General features: G+C 41.3%; 1 protein-coding gene across 1 annotated transcript; it reads left to right on the top strand.

Moving 5' to 3' along the window:
* The first annotated feature begins 3,436 nt into the window (after positions 1–3,436).
* On the top strand, positions 3,437–12,087 carry slitrk5b (SLIT and NTRK-like family, member 5b). The gene is made up of 2 exons (XM_061793105.1): positions 3,437–3,537; positions 3,952–12,087. The coding sequence occupies exon 2, from the start codon at positions 4,007–4,009 to the stop codon at positions 6,581–6,583; it is 2,577 nt and encodes an 858-aa protein (XP_061649089.1). The 5' UTR covers positions 3,437–3,537; positions 3,952–4,006; the 3' UTR covers positions 6,584–12,087.
* Positions 12,088–18,584: the final 6,497 nt, after the last annotated feature.

The following is an 18,584-nucleotide window of genomic DNA, read 5'->3' as shown; positions in this document are numbered from 1 at the left end:
GAAGACTTTGGATTTTTTCATTTTTCATTCGATGTGGGGGCGTTTTACTATCACCGTGAAGCATCATTCACCAAGCATTGGATTGTTCAACCATTATGATTTTTCTCCCAAAATAAATTGAAGCCATTTAGCGGCCATCGGAGTAATGTGAAGGTTGAACTCATTTAAATCAATGTGGAAGATCCGTCCAGGCCAACTACTTGCTATGTAACATTTAATATTTGTATTATTTAAGTATTACTGTTTACTTCCGTGTTGTCACTGTCAGGTGTTGACGCATGTGAAGTTATTGACGTGCAATTTGGTCGTTTCATGGTTTCTTTCAGTGTTGTAAAGACAGGTATTGGATTTGTTTCACCTGAAATACTGTAGGCATTCAAATTCAACAGTTGGACAGTGTAAATCCAGCCAGAGAATAAGAATCCTAAACGATACGTAGAACAAAAAAATAACATTTAACCTCAGCTACCCGGATCAGATATTGAAACGCAATAGCGTTCTTTCTTTGACTAAACAACCACACTCAAGAAGAAACTTTTGCTTACTAAGAGGACTGAATCCAATATAGTCCCATTACAAAAACCAAAAAAAAGCAATATCAGCACTTTTCAAAGCCCAGGTTGAGCACATATTATGGGACATGAGGACAGCTTGTTAGAGCGGGCCACTAAAGATGTTGCCAGGCAGCAGCAGAACAGATCTTTCTTGCCAAACGCTCTTGTTTGTTCCAGGTGGACGCAAATGAGACAAAGTGCGCCGCGTGCCATCTGTAAGAAGCGTCCATCAGAAGGAGAGCGCCTTGATGCGCGGCGGCACCACTCCAGCTTGGCGTACTTTATTTCTGACCATCCAGCGTAACAGTTAGTCACCATATTGTCTTCTCCGCATTTGTTATTCTCACTTCTTTGCATATGTTGAACATGTTGAATATGTTGTGTGTGTGTGTGCGTGTGTGTGTGTGTGTGCGCGCGCAGAGCTTCTACGCCATGTTGCTGAGGATTATGCTCTGTGGCAGGGAACCCTCTGAGAGACACTAAACAAGGACGTAATCATGTATTTCCCGTCTGTCTAGCAAGGGAAAAGGAACTGTGGTTTAAAGGCCAAGGGGGAACCTAAGGGGGGGGGGGCGTGTAGTACCCCAACCAGATGGCACTGTTTTTCTTCTTTAATTTTTAAGAGTTAACACAGAGCAAGGACTCCTTTTGACAATTATATATATATTTTTTTTTTTTTTTTTTTTTTTTTTTTTTTAAATACGGTATCTCGTCATAGTTCTGCTCTTGGAGCTTAGCGGGGGTCTAAAACAATCTGTTCCAGGGACAGTGGACTCAGTTTCTCCCATGGGCAAAAAAATACAAACCTTTATACCGTACACTGTTTTAAGGATGTTTTGGGAAAAAATATATTCTTAAAGGGGAGGTTTGTAACTTAAAACAAAATTACTGTTTGTCATATTTGTTAAAACTGTCAGAGTGAGGCTTTGCTTTGAATAGATTCTTTTCCTTAATAAATAAAATCATTTTAAAACTGCATTTCATGTTCACTTGGGTTATATTATATTTGTCTGACGATCCTAACCATTAAAGTGGTTAGACAATGCAAAAAAAAATAAAGAATTTGAGAAAGGGTCAAACACTTCTTCACAGCACTGTGTGTAAATTAACCCCACTGTTTTAGGTCACATTTGGGCAAAAGTGCAGAAAAGCTCACTCATGGACATTTTCAGAAATAGGCAGATAACAATTGTTGTTAAATTTCTTACTTGACAGGTGAGCAGGGACTCCGGAGATCCAACTATTTCTATACAATCAATTAAAAAGAACGATTTTGTCGAATATCCCCCGTTTAACTTTTTTTTTTTTTTTTTTTTTTTCCAAATAACAACGCTTCTGAGACTGTACACCAATAACACACAATCATGAAATGTTTTGGTTTTTTTTACATCCCAGTGGAATCATGGCGTTTGGGTCTGGCCCGTTAGGCCGGATGATGCGCTGGAGGCAGAGTAAACATGCCGAATGTTGTCTCGGGGCTGCATCCCTCTTTCCTCTTCTCCATGGGAAGGATGGAGGGATGCAGAGGGTAATGGTTTAGAGCGATGTATAACACTTGACAGGCTTTCACGTGAGCGGCACGGCCTCATCTTGACAAGGGCATGACAGGTGTCTCTCTTTTACTTCCCAAAGCTAAACCAACATGGCACCTATGACTCCACTACATCGACGCCGGTATTTTTAAACATGCATTTTACTCTGTTCGAAGCAACGACATTGAAGAAAATGACATCTCTGTTCACATCGAAATGCATTTTGCTGGCTGGCAAACAAACAAACAAACAAACAAAAAACAGGGAGCGCAATAACTCAAGCATTGCCAAACTGCAGTGTATGAGATTTTTTTTTTAAAATGGGACGAATGAATATTTCACACCAATTACACTACTCGTGCCAGAACAGTCAGACCAGGTGAAACATTCGAATGAGGGCAATGAGTCATTCTCTGTTTGACTCATTCAATACAGTTAAAAAGCAACTGGACACACACAAAAAAATGTAAATAAAGAAATAAAACACTGCGCCACTGTGGGCCATTAGTTCTAATTTCCAAGCTTGGTGCTCGGGCGACTGATCAATAGACCCACTGGTGAGTCCCAGTGTGCTCATACATAATGCAGAAAGTGCTGTGATGATTAAGGCTCTTCTGTACCTTCCCTCAGCACTTTCGTGCTGCTTTTGGATGGCAGTGACAGTTTTTCTCCTAGAAAGTGATTGAGATGCAAGATGAAAAGCTAGTGAACTCCAACCCAAGACTGGCACAAATGACGGGAAGGCGTCAGGTATCTATTTGATTTTATTATTATTTTTCTTCCCTCCCCTGCACAGAGGGTTAGCTGTCCAATAACATCAGCTGCTTTCGTTAGGTGGAGCTACCGTGAATGTTTTAAACCTGAGCTACAAATAAAGGATTGACAGATTAGGCGAAACAATGATGTAACGTGACATCCTGGTGGACGCTTTTGTTTTCAGGATGAATAACGCCATAAGCGGGTTTTAAAACAAACCGTTTGAGCGCGTCTCGAGCGCTCCGCTTGGCTGAATTATTGATATTTTGGAGGGATCTTTCCGAAGGTAGGTCAGAATGCATCTTTTCTTTTTTTTTTTTTTTGCCTTTTACACATCTCGGCACGATGCGCAAGTGAGCTGATTCTTTCTGCGTGAAATGAAATGACTGGACATCTTCCCGACCACCGAGTAAGGGAGAGAAAGAGGGGGAGAGAAAGAGTAGGGGGGGAGGGGGAGAGAGAGAATAAGGAACTTTGTTACCAGGCGCAGCAGCATCCCCGCCTGCACAGCGAGGCTGAGGAGAAGCATTTATGGTTTTCCTCCCCCCCCCCCCCCCCCCCCCCCCCTCCCATCCTCTTCAGGGCATCGGGGAAGTGGGCTGAATAAAGCCCCGCTTGGTTTTTCCTGACGGATGAAACATAAGAGAAGCACTGACATTACCCGTCGAGCCTGCGTTTCAACCCATGGGTGTGAGGTAGGTTATTTCTGCCAGGAAGTAGAAGATGCACTCAATCGGGCTTTCAGTCGACCACGTGTCCGATTCTCAGGCGGCAATGTTGTTTAAATATAATGAGATGGGATTGTGTTGTTTTGGGCTCAACTCTGCCTTTGACCTTGATTTTTTTGTTTGTTTGTTTGTTTGTTATTTACATTGCTTGAGGGAGTCCTCCCTCTCCCGTTCTCTCGCTCTCACGCCTTCTCTCTCTCGCTCACTGCTGCTTTTGTTTGAGCCATTTTCTATGAGGCGTCACGCGGCCAGAAGTTAACCTCTGGGTAGCGACAAATGAGGCTTTTGACTCGTGTCGGCTACAGCTGGTTGAGTGGAAGTTACCCGCCTGCCTCACATCGTCATGCTTCATGATCGTTTGTGTTTCTTGTTTCCTTCCAGATGACATTGGGGATACTTTAGCGGGACACTGAGCGCGGACGTCGTGCGTAGGAAAATGCATCTTTGGATCGCTTGTGTTTTGCTGAGCGCCATCTCTGTATGTAGAGCAGGGATGTCTGGTGAAGGGATATGTGAACAACTATGTGCATGTGACGAGAGAGAGGGGCTACTCACTGTGAGCTGTGAAAACAGAGGAATTGGGAGCATCGCTGAAATAAACCCACTGAACTTCCCCCAGTATCATCTGCTGCTCACTGGGAATTTTTTAAGAAAGCTCACCACCAACGACTTTTTTGAATATCGAGGACTCGCCATATTGCATTTGGGAAATAATGAGATAGCCGAGGTGGAAGGTGGAGCGTTTAATGGACTTCAGGGATTAAAACGATTACATCTGAACAATAACAAAATTGATTGCTTGAAGGAGGAGATGTTCTGGGGCCTTGAAAGTCTGGAGTATCTGCAGCTTGATTATAATTATATCACTCAAGTGGCGCCCAATGCCCTCGGCCGACTTCGACACCTGGAGGTGTTGATTCTGAATGACAACTTGATATCCACTCTGCCTGTGAACATCTTCCAGCAAGTCCCACTGACTCATCTGGACTTGAGGGGAAATCAGCTGAAAGTGCTCCCCTACTCGGGTCTGCTGGAGCACATGAACAGCGTGGTGGAGCTGCAGCTGGAGGAAAACCCGTGGAACTGCTCCTGTGACCTGATTGCCCTTAAAACATGGCTGGAGAGCATTTCATACACGGCGTTGGTGGGCGATGTCGTTTGCGAGTTCCCCTTCCGCCTCCACGGGAGGGATCTCGACGAGGTCTCCAAGCAAGAGTTGTGTCCCAGAAGAGCCATCGCGGAATACGAGATGCCACCGCAGCCACATTTGAGCACGCCGGCCCTTGCTACGGCCTCCTTAACCTCATCTGGCATTGCGAGGTCCTCGTCGAGGCCCACCAAGGGACCTCGGCAGTCGGGTAAATTAAAATCGAGACCAACTTCTCGACTAGCGGCAAACAAACCTCAGAATTATGGCCAAATTATTTCATATCAAACAAAATCTCCTGTGCCTTTGGACTGCCCGTCCACCTGCACTTGCAACCTTCAGATTTCAGACCTCGGCCTCAACGTCAACTGCCAGGAGCGAAAGATCGAGCACATTTCCGATTTAGAACCCAAACCTTACAACCCCAAAAAGATGTATCTCACTGGGAATTATATCCCTGTGGTGCGGAGAACGGATTTCATTGAGGCAACCGGATTAGATTTGCTTCATCTAGGCAACAATCGCATAGCTCAAATCCATGACAGAGCTTTTGGTGATTTGACTCATCTCAGGAGACTCTACCTTAATGGGAATTTGATAGACCATCTTACCGCGGATATCTTCTATGGACTAGAGAGTCTGCAGTTCCTATATTTAGAATACAACGTCATTAAAGAAGTCACTGCAGACACATTCCAGCATGTCCCTAAACTACAGCTCCTGTTTTTAAACAACAACCTCTTGAAAACATTACCGGTGGGAGCATTTCGCAGCCTCACGTTGGCTCGGCTCAATCTTCGCAGCAACCACCTGCGATATCTGCCGGTCAGCGGCGTGCTCGATCAGCTGACAGCACTGGTGCAGGTGGATTTGTACGAGAACCCCTGGGATTGCTCGTGCAGCATTCTCGACTTAAAGATGTGGCTAGAGCAGCTCAGCACGGGCACGGTTGTCAACAATGTCATCTGTGGCTCGCCCAAGAGGCTCGCTGGGGAAGACATGCGATACATCAAGACAGCTAATTTCTGCCCTAATAACTCGGCCATACTGGCGTCCATGATCCCCCCCTCGGAGGAATCCTTCCCTGGCAGCACCATCACCATAGAAACGTCACTGGACTCCGACACACAGTACGGTGCCATCCCTTTATCCGTGATGATTCTTGCCCTCCTGCTAATGTTCATTATGTCCGTCTTCGTGGCTGCAGGACTGTTTGTAACAATGAGAAAGAGACACCTAAAGAGTCAAAACGAGCAGAATAACTCCATGAATGCTTGTATTAGCTCCCTCAACATGGAGTACGGACTGTACAAAAAGGGATCCGTCCCAAAGGTCAGAACATCAGCCGGACACGTGTATGAGTATATTCCATCCCCCTCGGAGCAAACGTGCAAAACTACAGGTCACGCTTCCGCCGACAGCAAATCCGCCGAGGGATTTCGGGACTTCGACGAGTTAAGCGGCGCCTTCCTGGGCAACTCGGATGAAGAAACAGCGGGTAATGTAATAGGCTCGGAATACAGCACCACCGCTTCGGAGCCTCTAAATAAGCCCTCCTGCGTGAAACAAGATGATCCATTGTACTACAGAGAAGTCCTCGATCCCGAGCAGAAGCCCCGCTACAGCCATACGCTACCTTGCAGGCATGCGGCACGTCCAGCCAGTCAGTACGCATCAGACTTTGAGGCAAGGCCACAGTACGTGCATCCTGACAGAGTACAACAGACAGTACTGTACTGCACAACGCCAAGTACTGTTTATGTGGAGCCAAACAGGAGCGAATATTGGGAACTGAAGGCAAAGCTTCACATTGATCCGGATTACCTTGAGGTTCTTGAAAAAAGAACAACATTTACACAGTTTTAAGTGACTCGAATGGCTGACAAACACGTTGTTGATTCAGGACTTTATAGTTCAAGACAGAGGAATCATTCGACGGCATCTTCATTGGTACAACGGATTATGAGCTGCAGCCTGCATTTGTGTAATGCTCAAGCTTTGCAGCACTGAGTCATAACTTTTGTTCGCATCAATATGTCAGCTGATCCAATCAGAAGTACATCTACTTGTATTGAAAACACTTTGACATCTGAACAATGCATATGGACTATATAGTTTCGAGTCCCACGTGACTTTGTTGTTTTAAATCGAACTGATACTATTGTCATTTCTGGATTTGATGAAATGTCAAAAAGTAGTATTTTGTACGGGACAACAACATAACCACAGAGAAACCCATAATTCTGCTTTTTTTTTTTTTTTTTGGTTTCCTTTTACATTCCTCCATAATAATCACAAAAATGTAAGGTTTCATAAAAAAAAAGTCATTAGTAGAAAGACTGGCAACGTTGGGCATTATTTTTGCCAATTAATTTGTTAATATGCCCTAAACCTCGAGTCTAAGGTGTGAGACAAAGAGCCTCCTTCAGTGAACATAAAATGGCCCTCCCCGACTTTTACCACAGTGAATCTAACAGCAAAATGATTCATGACTGTGCACCGTGCATACTGCTGTTTTTATTGCAGTCTCAACATGCGATGATAGTCCTTTTAATAACAGCTTTCCTTAAAATGATTTCCTGGAGCATACTCTGTGGAGTTTGCCGCTCGCTAGGAACGATCAACTCAATCCATCCATTCCGAACTTTGCTGAGTCGGTTCACAAAAAAATAGTCTTATTTTTCTCAAGCTGCAGGCGCCTCTCCTCTCGAGGCCCCGTGGCTTGCCCCAGATGAGGCAGAAAAAAAACCTCATATTGTGAACACATCGATGTACTACTATTGATTTTGAAGTGAAATAAATCCTACTTTGAAAACTTAACCAAAACAGATGCAAAATGATGTTTAAAATCTTACAACTGTGGCAATATATCGTCAAATATTTTCAGTGCAGCGTGTCCACCATGTTTGTGGAGGATTTTGCCGCAGGACTCACCAATTTGTTTTTGTTTTTTAATCAAGTTCTGTCAAATGTACAGAGTCTTCCAAATAATGTTTACATAAACTGAAATATGAATAGCTGAGTAACTACATAGCTTAGGCAAACAAACAAAATTAAACAGGCCTCACGTTGAAAAACAAAGGATAGAGATTTTAGAACCGATTTCATTAAGCTTCACAAAAAGCATTTTCCTTTTTACCTTCGTCTTTGAATTTTTCTGTGCCATGTCCAAATCTGGTTTCCAGTTGATGTATGTTTTGTGAATTTCCTTGAAAATGCATGTTGCACACACTTGTTTGACTGCGTTTGAGCATATTCTTACACGCACAATTGCTTTTCTTTGCTCATGATTGTATTTCTTTCCCCTGAAAAACTGTAAAACAAAAACTCAACCTATATATTAAGCATACAGTAAGTTTGATAAATTTGTTAGATTTTACACATCTTAATATTGGCTATGTTATTAGATTACAAAGGTATATGTCTTTTTTTTTTTTTTTGGAACAACCTGTATTAAAAGGGGAGTTAACTCTGTTAAAGTTGCTAGCAAGATTTTAACGGAGCTTGACCTTCACTAATCCTTCCCCTGTCGAGTCTCTGACCAAAACTAAGCCCTTGACTAACGTGCACGAGACGTGCACTGCAAACAAGCCGACGCTTGTCACTGTCGAAAGAACCAACCAAATGAAACATTTGTGCTGTTGGATGTTGTTGCCCCAAACAGCAATTCTTTGGGATTAAGCATTGCTTTGTTCTGTTCTTGTCATGATGGTCACAAATTTGACACTGATATGATGTAGAAAACTAAAGAGGAACAAACTGTATTTTCTTTGAATCGCCATCACATTTTGCTCTTTGCTGACTCCTGCTTGAATCAATATATATATATATATATATATTTTTAATTTGATTTTATTTTTTTGCTAACACACGACTTACTAGTTTGCATATCACGCGGGAAAGCGAGATCACTTGAGGGCTAAACGCTAGGAATCCACTTTTGACAGGATGACCTGAGATGCATGTTAATGCTGCCTGAGCTGCGCCTTGAGTCAGTGCAAGTACCGCCGTATGTACGTAATGTTTAACAGTTGAAATTAAATGTGTAAATATGAACAATCAAGCAGAAAGCCAGGCCCCTAATGACTCATCTTTTCATAATAGATGCCCCGGAGCTATTTCACTTGCAATAATGTGTGCTTTTTACTCTCAAAGCGGTTGCATTTCATTAGTGCAAATCAGCCGTAAAGATCACATGTTCAAATCCAAAAATAAACCGGGTTGTTACCACAGATATTTACCACCAACACTTTTGTACAAAACTGATATTAATTTGAAAAAGTGCTCATTCATTTTGACGCGCGTAGGTTTAAAGTGAGGTCCGGGGAATGAGTCATGTTGCTTAAATCAGACACATTTGGCAAGGTGAGGAACATACATTGGCTGAGGAAGAGCTCAGAATATCATATCGTGGCCTCTCTAGTTTGCAGATTGCGACCCGAGAGAGAATGTAAAAATTAAAGGGAGCTGACCACTTGTTTATAGGATAATCTCTCGGAATCAGTGGTATTCCCTCAAAGCTTCCCATAAGGGATTAAAGACAACTGCCGCACTTGTTTGGAATTGGTTCATACTGTAACTCTACTCTGCAATGTTGTAAAGGATTCTTATCACAGCTATATTCATATGTGTGAAAAATAAATCTTTGCTATCAATACCTACGAATCATGTGTGGCACAATCATGTACGAGAATAAACTTCCTGGCGTATATTATGTTATATATGCAGATTTTGTCCTGTTACATATGTCCAGATAAAACTACAGAATTCTTATGATGCAATACAACAAGTCAGATTTTTCTTCATATAATGAAACATTTAAGGACTCAGCCATATAAAAGATGTATTTTTACAGCAAAAAAAAAAATGTGTATATTAGTACATACATGCTTTTCCTCTTTTGAAAAGGCACTGCTGACTTGTGAGAGTCAATAAAGATGTCACTTCCTGAATTGTGCAGTACATTCGTTTGGGTTCATACAGTACAGCCATTAAGACAGTCGAAAGAGTAACCTTGGATATTCTGTACAAACTGCCAAGCATTTTATGAACGCCTACAAAAGAGTATGAAGGCCACAGTGATAATGAAATAATGTGATTATAGAATTCTCACCGCTTTTTCTCAAAGATTACACTCCTGTTCAAGTAATATCATGACTGTTCTCCAAACTTTATTATCGCAATATTGTGATTATTTTTCAATACATTCTCATATAACATATTTTCTTGTTATATTGCAAATCTTATTCTCAACAAATTTTTTTCAAATGTTATCATCCTGTTCAACTAAAATCAGGACTTGACTCTCGTAACTTTAGGACTTTATTTTCCCAAAACTTTTTCCCCCCCGTAATATTACACCTTTTTCTCATAAAATATGATATTTAATATTTGGGGCCGTCATTTTTACAAATGTGTTCTTGTAACATTTCAACGTGCTTCTCTGAACATAAAAAATTTTCCTTGAAATATTTAGATAAGAAATATGACTTTATTCTGGTAATTTGATCTGTTGTTTTTTTTTTTCTTCTGTCTTTCATTTGATTGGCCCTGATACTCCTACGTAATTAACCATATTAAGTCAAACGTGGCTAGTTATTCTGAAGCTCTTCTGTGCAACATTTTGGATACGTCTTGTAAAACTGCATATATTTTTTTTATTGTTACCGGTGCATATTAATTTTAAACTTGACGATGTCTCATCTCAACAGAATTAAAAAAGCACAACAAATACGAATGAAGTTTCCGGATAGAAATGTGTCTTAATATGCATCCAGTGTTCCATGAAAGCAAATTATGCAGTCTAATGTCTGGGTCAATACTGTGTTACTGAGGAAAGTCTCTCTCCATGAGACTTTAATGCACACAGTAAATGCACATAATTTGGAGTAATATGCACTGAACCTGTCACCTTAACTTAGCTCCCATGGTTGGACTTAATGCATGTTAGTCACGTTGTTGAATGCGCTATTGGATTGTTGACGTTTAATGTGTTCGCAGTCATGTGGTACATTTTACCAGCTCTCGACTGATCAAGCAAGGGAGCAATTATTCTTTTTTAAAAGTCCCTCAAAGTGTGTAAACCTAAAAAAAAAATTTAAAAAATTACAAAAATAATAATTTGAAAAAATCACCGAATGAATGGAAACTCACACTCCCTATGTTAATGTTGTTGGGATTATCACTCAAAAGCAACTCTGTGAACAGACATGGTACCTCCTGTATAGAATGAATATTTTATTCATATATATATCTATTGCATTTTTGTATGTAATTAAAGACTAAAGCATATTTTATTTTGTAACTTAGGACTGCTGGTCTGAAAATATGTTTGTGTGTATATACAGAAAATACTACAAAGTAGTATAAGGGCCACAGTAAACAAAAAAAGAATCCAATTAACAGGGGGAAAAAAATTTATCTAAGAGAATAAAATCGCAATTTTGAACAGCAAAATTCCCCCAAAATATTATGACTTTATTCTCCTGAAATGATCATTTTTGGAATACTGTATTAATATTTTATACATATTGTCATGAGAATGAAGTCATAATATAACAAAAATGTTATTACAAGAATAGTCCCAATTTAATGATGTCAAAATTCCTATTTTTATTCTCCTGAAATTATGACCTTTTTCCTGAATTATTACTTTATATATTCTGCATATAGTTTATTTTTCGTAATGTTGTTAAGAGTATGAAGGCAAAAATGTAATCTGACAATAAAGTGACAATTTTAACGACGTTAAAACTGGCCTACAATATTTAGTTCAATGTCCCAAAAATAGTTCTCTTGTTTTGTATTATTATTACATAATTCTTGTAATATTGTTATGAGATTGAAGTAATATTATGGGGGTGAAAAGTTGTAATCTTCGGAGAATAGTCATTTTAATGATGTCAAACCTACTCCACAATATTTTGTTTATTCTCTTTAAATTATAACTTTTCCCCCTTGTATTATTACTTTATATACACTTCACTGTTGTAAAATTGTTATGAGAATAAAGTTGTAGAGAAAACGATTTACTTTAGTATTGTAAAACTGTGACCATTTTGTCGGAAAATCACAACTTCATTCTCATTTGTATTCTTGAAGAACCTTTTTTTTTTTATTGCAGTGTGGTCCTCATACGCCTTCGTAATATGCAAATATCTGGTTATAAAAGAACAAATGGACTCTTATTAATTTAGTTCATTTATTTGGGTTAACAAAAGAAATTCTCTGTCTTCGCTTTATCTGTGCAGACTTGCAGGGACTGAAATATGATTGCGGGCACATGGTGAAACTTGGCAAGGGAAATTTATATAGAGTATATGTGCTGCTGCTTTAGTTGCTAGTTAATGAATAAAAAATATATGCATTCATTTCATATTGCTTCTCTCTTCCTTTCACCCTCGAGCATGTGTGTGGTAGCTCCGTGAATATAATGCACATCGTAGCCTCCAATCCCCATTGGCATTTTTCAGGACATTACCAAAATTAAAATGGCCACTTTAGAATTTCAAATCAGGTTTCATGGTTTCAATCAAACAAATGGGCTGTAACGATGTCTTACATAAGGCATGCTGAGATTTGGACTTTGGGACGTCTTAGCATTTACTCACTCGCATCACCCAGAGACTTAAATGACCAATGCTGCCATGTAAACGAAATGACATCTGATGTTCCGAGTGTGCTCGCAAACAACACAAGCGGAACACGCCCGGGGCCGTATTACAAAATATGCTCGAATTGAAATTCTCGCTTTTTTTTGGGGGGGGGGGGTTGAGATTGCTAGATCTGAAATAAAACCATGTCCTCTAAGAGTGAACCAAACATTTGCATACAGACGTTTGCTAAACAACTGTAAGTGCAGCAGACGCAGTGTTAAACTAAGGCCTGGTATCCATGGAAACATCCGCTTGGCTGACACGGAAAATAATAAGAGGCTCTTATGTACTGGAGATGAATACGTTATTGGGCTGTTTGACATACATATGTGTTGGCCCTTTTTAAAAGTAGAAATCGTTAACTATTTAACACGATTGGCCGAAGATTCATCTGCTCGTCAGATCGGCAGTGTGTTGTGTAGCAGTTTCGCTGGGGAGAGGGAAAATTAGGGCAGATCTGCATTATGTAAGCTCGAAGAGACGCGTCAAACGCTGCGAAGACAACGTTTGACTGCGAGCCTTTGCCGAGGGAGAAACCTTTACCAACGACTCACATCAGGCGAGCGGACACGGCAGAAACGCCGCTGACTCAAAGCGTCTTGATACTTCCATCTTCCCTTTCACGGTGGAGAACACAACTGCACATCTGGTACAGGACATGATGCCTCGCAGTTGTTATAGTCCTAGACATATGTCTCTGGCCCCCCGTGCCCCAAGCCTTCTCGGTCATTATATTTACATGACATGACTGAGAAAATGGACTGATTGTGTTAGTCTGACTGGAACAAGATGTTTAAAATACATATGAACACCTTGGCATCACCGTAATTGCGCATGTCATTGCCGGGGGAATTTATTTACTTAACTGCAGATGGGGGTGGCATCTATTATGCGGGAGGCCTTCATTTGTACTATCGCATTTTTGAACACCGGTACCGGTTTGAAAATTGAAGCCAAGGGAAAGTGGAGGTTAAAGGGGATACGGAATGATGAAAAAGCTGACAAGCGCCATTTAAACAAAAAATAGAGCCACGCCTTGAGCAGACTGTCTACCACGACATAGTTCGATGTTGCATGCATAAGCAGCTTGGAGGCCGAAACATCAGACCGGTGATGCTTAACTTAAGTTGGTTTTACAGAGTAAGTTATAAGACTTTTTGAAATATTTTTTTCCAAATAAGCCTGTTCATTATTTAATTTCCATTTACTTAAAAAACCCTAAAATCCCACACATCAAATTTCTATGCTCATTATTTGTCATTTATCATTTAAAGAATATAGCCGCCCCGTTTTCTCTCAGGCAAACACGGAGACGCTAACGCATGCTTTGATTGCAAGTCAGACTGATTATTGTAATTCCCTGCTTTCTAGTCTTCCCAATTTCAGCCCTAAAATTAGTACAGAATTCGGCAGCACGTGTCCTGACGAAGACCGGAAGGCAGGAGCATATTACACTCATTTTAAAATCACTGCATTGGTTCCCGCCGGCCGACTGGTTAGCACATCTGCCTCATAGTTCTGGGGACCGGGGTTCAAATCCTGGCCCGCCTGTGTGGAGTTTGCATGTTCTCCCAGTGCCTGGGCAGGTTTTCTCCGGGCACTCCGGTTTCCTCCCACATCCCCAAAACATGCGTGGTAGGTTGATTGAAGACTCTAAAATTGACCGTAGGTGTGAATGTGACTGCGAATGGTTGTTTGTTTCTATGTGCCCTGCGATGGGCTGGCGACCGGTTCAGGGTGTACCACGCCGATAGCTGGGATCAGCTCCAGCAGCCCGCGACCCTGGTAAGGATAAGCGGTAAAGAAAATGGATGGCTGCATTGGCTCCCCTTGTGTTTCAGTATGAATTTTCAGATTCTTTTGCTGGTTTTTAAGTGTCTTAAAGGTCCCATATTTTGGATATTTAGACCTCCATAGAGTGGCTCTCTAACATGGACTTAGTATAAAAGGGTCAATTTCATTTAAAAAAACACCTGGGTTTGTGTCCAGAAAAGGCCCCTTTGACACCTACTGTACTTCTGTTTGACCCAGTTTTGTATCCGCTTTGTCCATGTTTGGCTAAGACCGCCCCCTTTCCGCTGATTAGTTGCCTCAGTGTAGACGACCCACTTGTGAGAGGACACGCGTTTGTTATGTTGACAGCGCTGGCCCGGGAGCGAAACGGGAAGGCGGACATCTTATCGTAGATAAGCTGGAGAAATTCGAATGACCTGATTTTAGGCTTCTCGACAGAAAAACGTCTGGAACTCAAGAATGCGTGGATGATTTTAATTCACATCTTCACACGTTTACTGAGGCATAGAGACAACATTACAGCGCAAATACTAGCACAAGTTGTTTTGGCAAAATTTGTCCCCTTTCATGGTCTTGGCCTTCTTATCTCTCAGAATTGCTTTTACCCTATGAACCCTCACAGGCCCTGAGATCCTCCGGCTCTGGCCTTTTAGTTATTAACAAAGTCAGGAAACGCACTCACAGTGAGGCATCGTTCCAGTTTCACGGGCACCGTCTGTGGAACAGCCTGCCGGAGCACCTCAGGGCTGCAGAGAACGTTCATGCTTTTAAGAATAGGCTCAAGACCCACCTTTTTACTCTAATTGATCATGTATATTGGGCATTTTTCACCCCAAAAAATATTCAAATTTCAATAGTGTGTATTATCCATAGGTCTAGTAAAAGTTAGACAATTCATTCACAGTTAAATGCGGTATATGAGTAGCTTTAGAACAGCCGTAAATTAGTTTTAAAGCCGCAGTGTTAATTTATTAAATCCATTAATGAATAAGTAAATCAGAATTGATTAGAAAAACAATTTAGGAGAGGGTTACCACTAACCTTTATTGCATGTATGGATAGAAAATCATGGGTGCGCATCATATATAGAAAGAAGGTTTTTCCTTATTTTTGGAGTCAATTTTGGGGGTGCGCATTATACTTGAGTGTGTATTATACACAAGAAATGGTAATTTAGCCTTTAACTCATATTTAATTGACCTTTAAACTTACATTTAAACTGTTTTATTCAATCCATCCATCCAGCCATCTTCTGTACCGCTTTATCCTCACAAGGGTCGCGGGCGTGCTGGAGCCTATCGCAACCATCTCCATGCGAGAGCCGGGGTACACCCTGCCAGCCAGCTAAACAAACAAACATTCGCACTCACATTCACACCTACAGGCACCCTGGTCCTCAGAACTGTGAGGCAGATGTGCGAAACCAGTCGGTCACCGTGCCGACACTGTTTTATTTCCTTTTAACTTAATTTATTTTCATTGTTTTAGTATTTTTATTTTACCTTTATGCTATTTTTTTGTACAGTTTAAGGTCTTTGTTTTAGTTGTCATTGAACATTGGGTTTGATATACATACAGTATATATGTTTTGTGTATGTTCATGATTATTTTATTATCTTTCAGTGTTCCCTCAGAGGGAGCCCTCTGCACTGGGAGCTGTAATGGACCGTGGCTATGGTCCTGCCTCATGGGGTCCTCAGTCGCCATATGTGGCTCCTCTTACACCACTACACTGAGGCTCCATGCCGGTGTCCTGTGGCCGCGGTCTGCTGCCTGCTCTTGGTGCAGGCAGCTCCCTGAGATGATGTTTCCTCACTCATTCTGTGCCCACCAATAGGTCATTACGTAAATTCATTATTATGATTACTATTTTTACCTGTGTGTGTGTGTGTGTGTGTGTGTGTGTGCATGTGTCTTGTGTGGATGAGTGGCGGGAGGGGACTGGGATTGATTTTAACTATGTAAAGCAGTTTCAGTTGCATGCCTTGGTATGAAAAGTGCTCTCTAAACGAAGTTTGATTGATTGACTGATTGATTTATGTATTAATTGATTCACTGACTGACTGACAGATTGATCGATTATTTGGTAGCTAGGCTGCTAGAGCCGCCATTCTCAAGCGACTGCCAGAGTCCATCCACCGGTTGGTTTTGCAAGAGCACCATTCATTTGCAGTCTGGATGCAAACTGGTGGAACGTCCGGTCTGGATGGAGTCTCAGAGTCTCCAGAAATCTCTAACAACACAATAAAAAGTCAGTAGATTTGTTGCTTGCTAGGGGGCACTGAGTAGGCGCCCCCTTCGTCACATGCCCTAGCTCCGCCCCGGTTGTGACGATAACGTAAGCCGTACTCTGCATTTGCATGAGATGGAACCGCCCTCAAAAACCCAGTGCCTTGAAACAGAGTCTGACAAGAGGATATTAACTGTGCTGCTATTTGTTTTGTTTGTGTATTCTGACCAAAGACCGTCAGAGACCTTTTATAACAACACCTGGGAACTGTTTTAAATTGTGGGAGGAAAAACATTTACTGTAGATGTCTCCTTTAAACCAAAACTGTTATGGACAAATGTGGAAAAAACAGCAAGAATTGAGGCAGACATGTCGGAACGATTAGGCGGTACAGTTCCCTGGAACTAAAGCATGGCCTCACACAACATTGCGGAGATCCGAGAATACTCGAACACTATTTGTCGTTAATATAAGATCATCTGTAATACTGTGCAGGGACTCCAAGCTTTAATTCATGTGAGAGCCTGTTTTCTTTGGTGCTGCTCTTTTTAAAGTCCGATTCAGACAACTTTATTGATCTTGACGTTGGCAATTAATTTGCAGCTTCCAGGTCCAAACGCACATTCAGTCTCAGCGAACACTTAATAAGACAAGGTCATAGGAGACACGGTAAAAAGGCTATGGGACCAGTTGCAACAAATAAATAAAAATAATGATCTAGAGCACTGTAACAATTAGAGACCCAGATCTAAAACAACAGGGTTTTGGTTAGCGAAGGAGGCAAACGGGTTCCATAGTTCCTGGATGACGCACTTAGCGAGTAATTGGGGCAAGGCATCAATTAGAAGGACGCCCACTGCTTGAGGAAATTCTTAAATCAACAATTTGAATGTCACTCCATAGAGCTCAGACATCCACCAAGGTCTCTCTTTGTATTTGTCAGTTAGCCGGCTACTTCATGGTTCACAGAGGAATGCATTATGGCTCTAGTGGATGAACGAGTACCTTGACAGTGACTCAAACTGTGAGAATAGTTATGGTTAGTAGGAAATAGTTGTAAATGTATACATAAACATTTTTAAAAGGACAAAGTCACATTTTTAAAAGCTTGTTGTCATTTAAACCCCAAATCTACAACTTGCAGTAAACTTTTTGGGATGGTAAGTACATGGATTTAAGCCTATGGTGACTCGTTTAAGGGAGCCTTTACAAGAGAACAATCTCATTAAAGCAGGATTTTCTTTCCCTTTAAGAAAACTTCCACGTACAGGCGACAATGTTGTCAAACAATCCCCACTCACACCGAGCTGTAAAAAATGATTGAAAACACCAACTGCATATCCTGTCTAAGAATTTGAGTGATGACAGCAATATGTCATTGTTGGCCACAGTAAATTTAAACTTCGCTGGAGAAGCGCTATCAAGTGTTTTTCAGTGTTTAGACGGGAACAATAACGTGATCGTTTTTACAAACGTCCACTCTTGGATCTGTTTTCAAAAGTTTGAGTTTTCCATCTGATGCCATATAAACAAATGGCACAAACCATCACTTCGAGTTTATCAGTTTTAATCTTTTTTTTTTAGTTTGAAAATGGTTCTGTGCGCTATCAACATGCAGCTACCTTATTATAATGTAACACAATGAGTGAACAAGTTGACAACAAGCTCCAAGCAAGTACTAATTTTTTTTGGGGGGGGGGGGGGGGGGAATTGGAAGATGACATGTGTGTGTTTTTGGTTCCTGGCAGTGCTCCATTTCAGCAACGTGTTGTGCTGTAAATTATGTTTATGTGCGTGTATGTGGGTGAATAAATTATTGACTCAGAGTGAATTCATGCTTGCCTTCAGGATTGCAGCCAAGCAGAGTTGCTGCGTCCTCTCCTCTTTCAACATCTCTGTTGGGAAAACAAGGAGAAAGGAACGTCTTTGTTTGTTTGTTTGTTTGTTTGGTTTTTTTGGGGGGGGGATATATTGAACACAAACAGCAATTTGTCTGTGTCCGTCACGTTTGTTTATGTCAGCGTGATGTCTCCCTGCTGATTTGAGGGGAAATGACACGCTGCAAGAGGCCAGGCAATAAATGCAAACACACAGGGTTGGGAGGTGGGGTTGATGGGGGTTTTGGCTTGGGCAGGAGTGGCATACTGCCAGTATATTTGCAACAACACAGAGCTGTTTTTGTTGAAAA

Source organism: Phyllopteryx taeniolatus, chromosome 12 (genome assembly GCF_024500385.1).
Source record: "Phyllopteryx taeniolatus isolate TA_2022b chromosome 12, UOR_Ptae_1.2, whole genome shotgun sequence".
NCBI lineage: Eukaryota > Metazoa > Chordata > Actinopteri > Syngnathiformes > Syngnathidae > Phyllopteryx > Phyllopteryx taeniolatus.
Note: the sequence above shows the minus strand (reverse complement) of the source record. Positions and strands in the feature narration are given on the sequence as shown.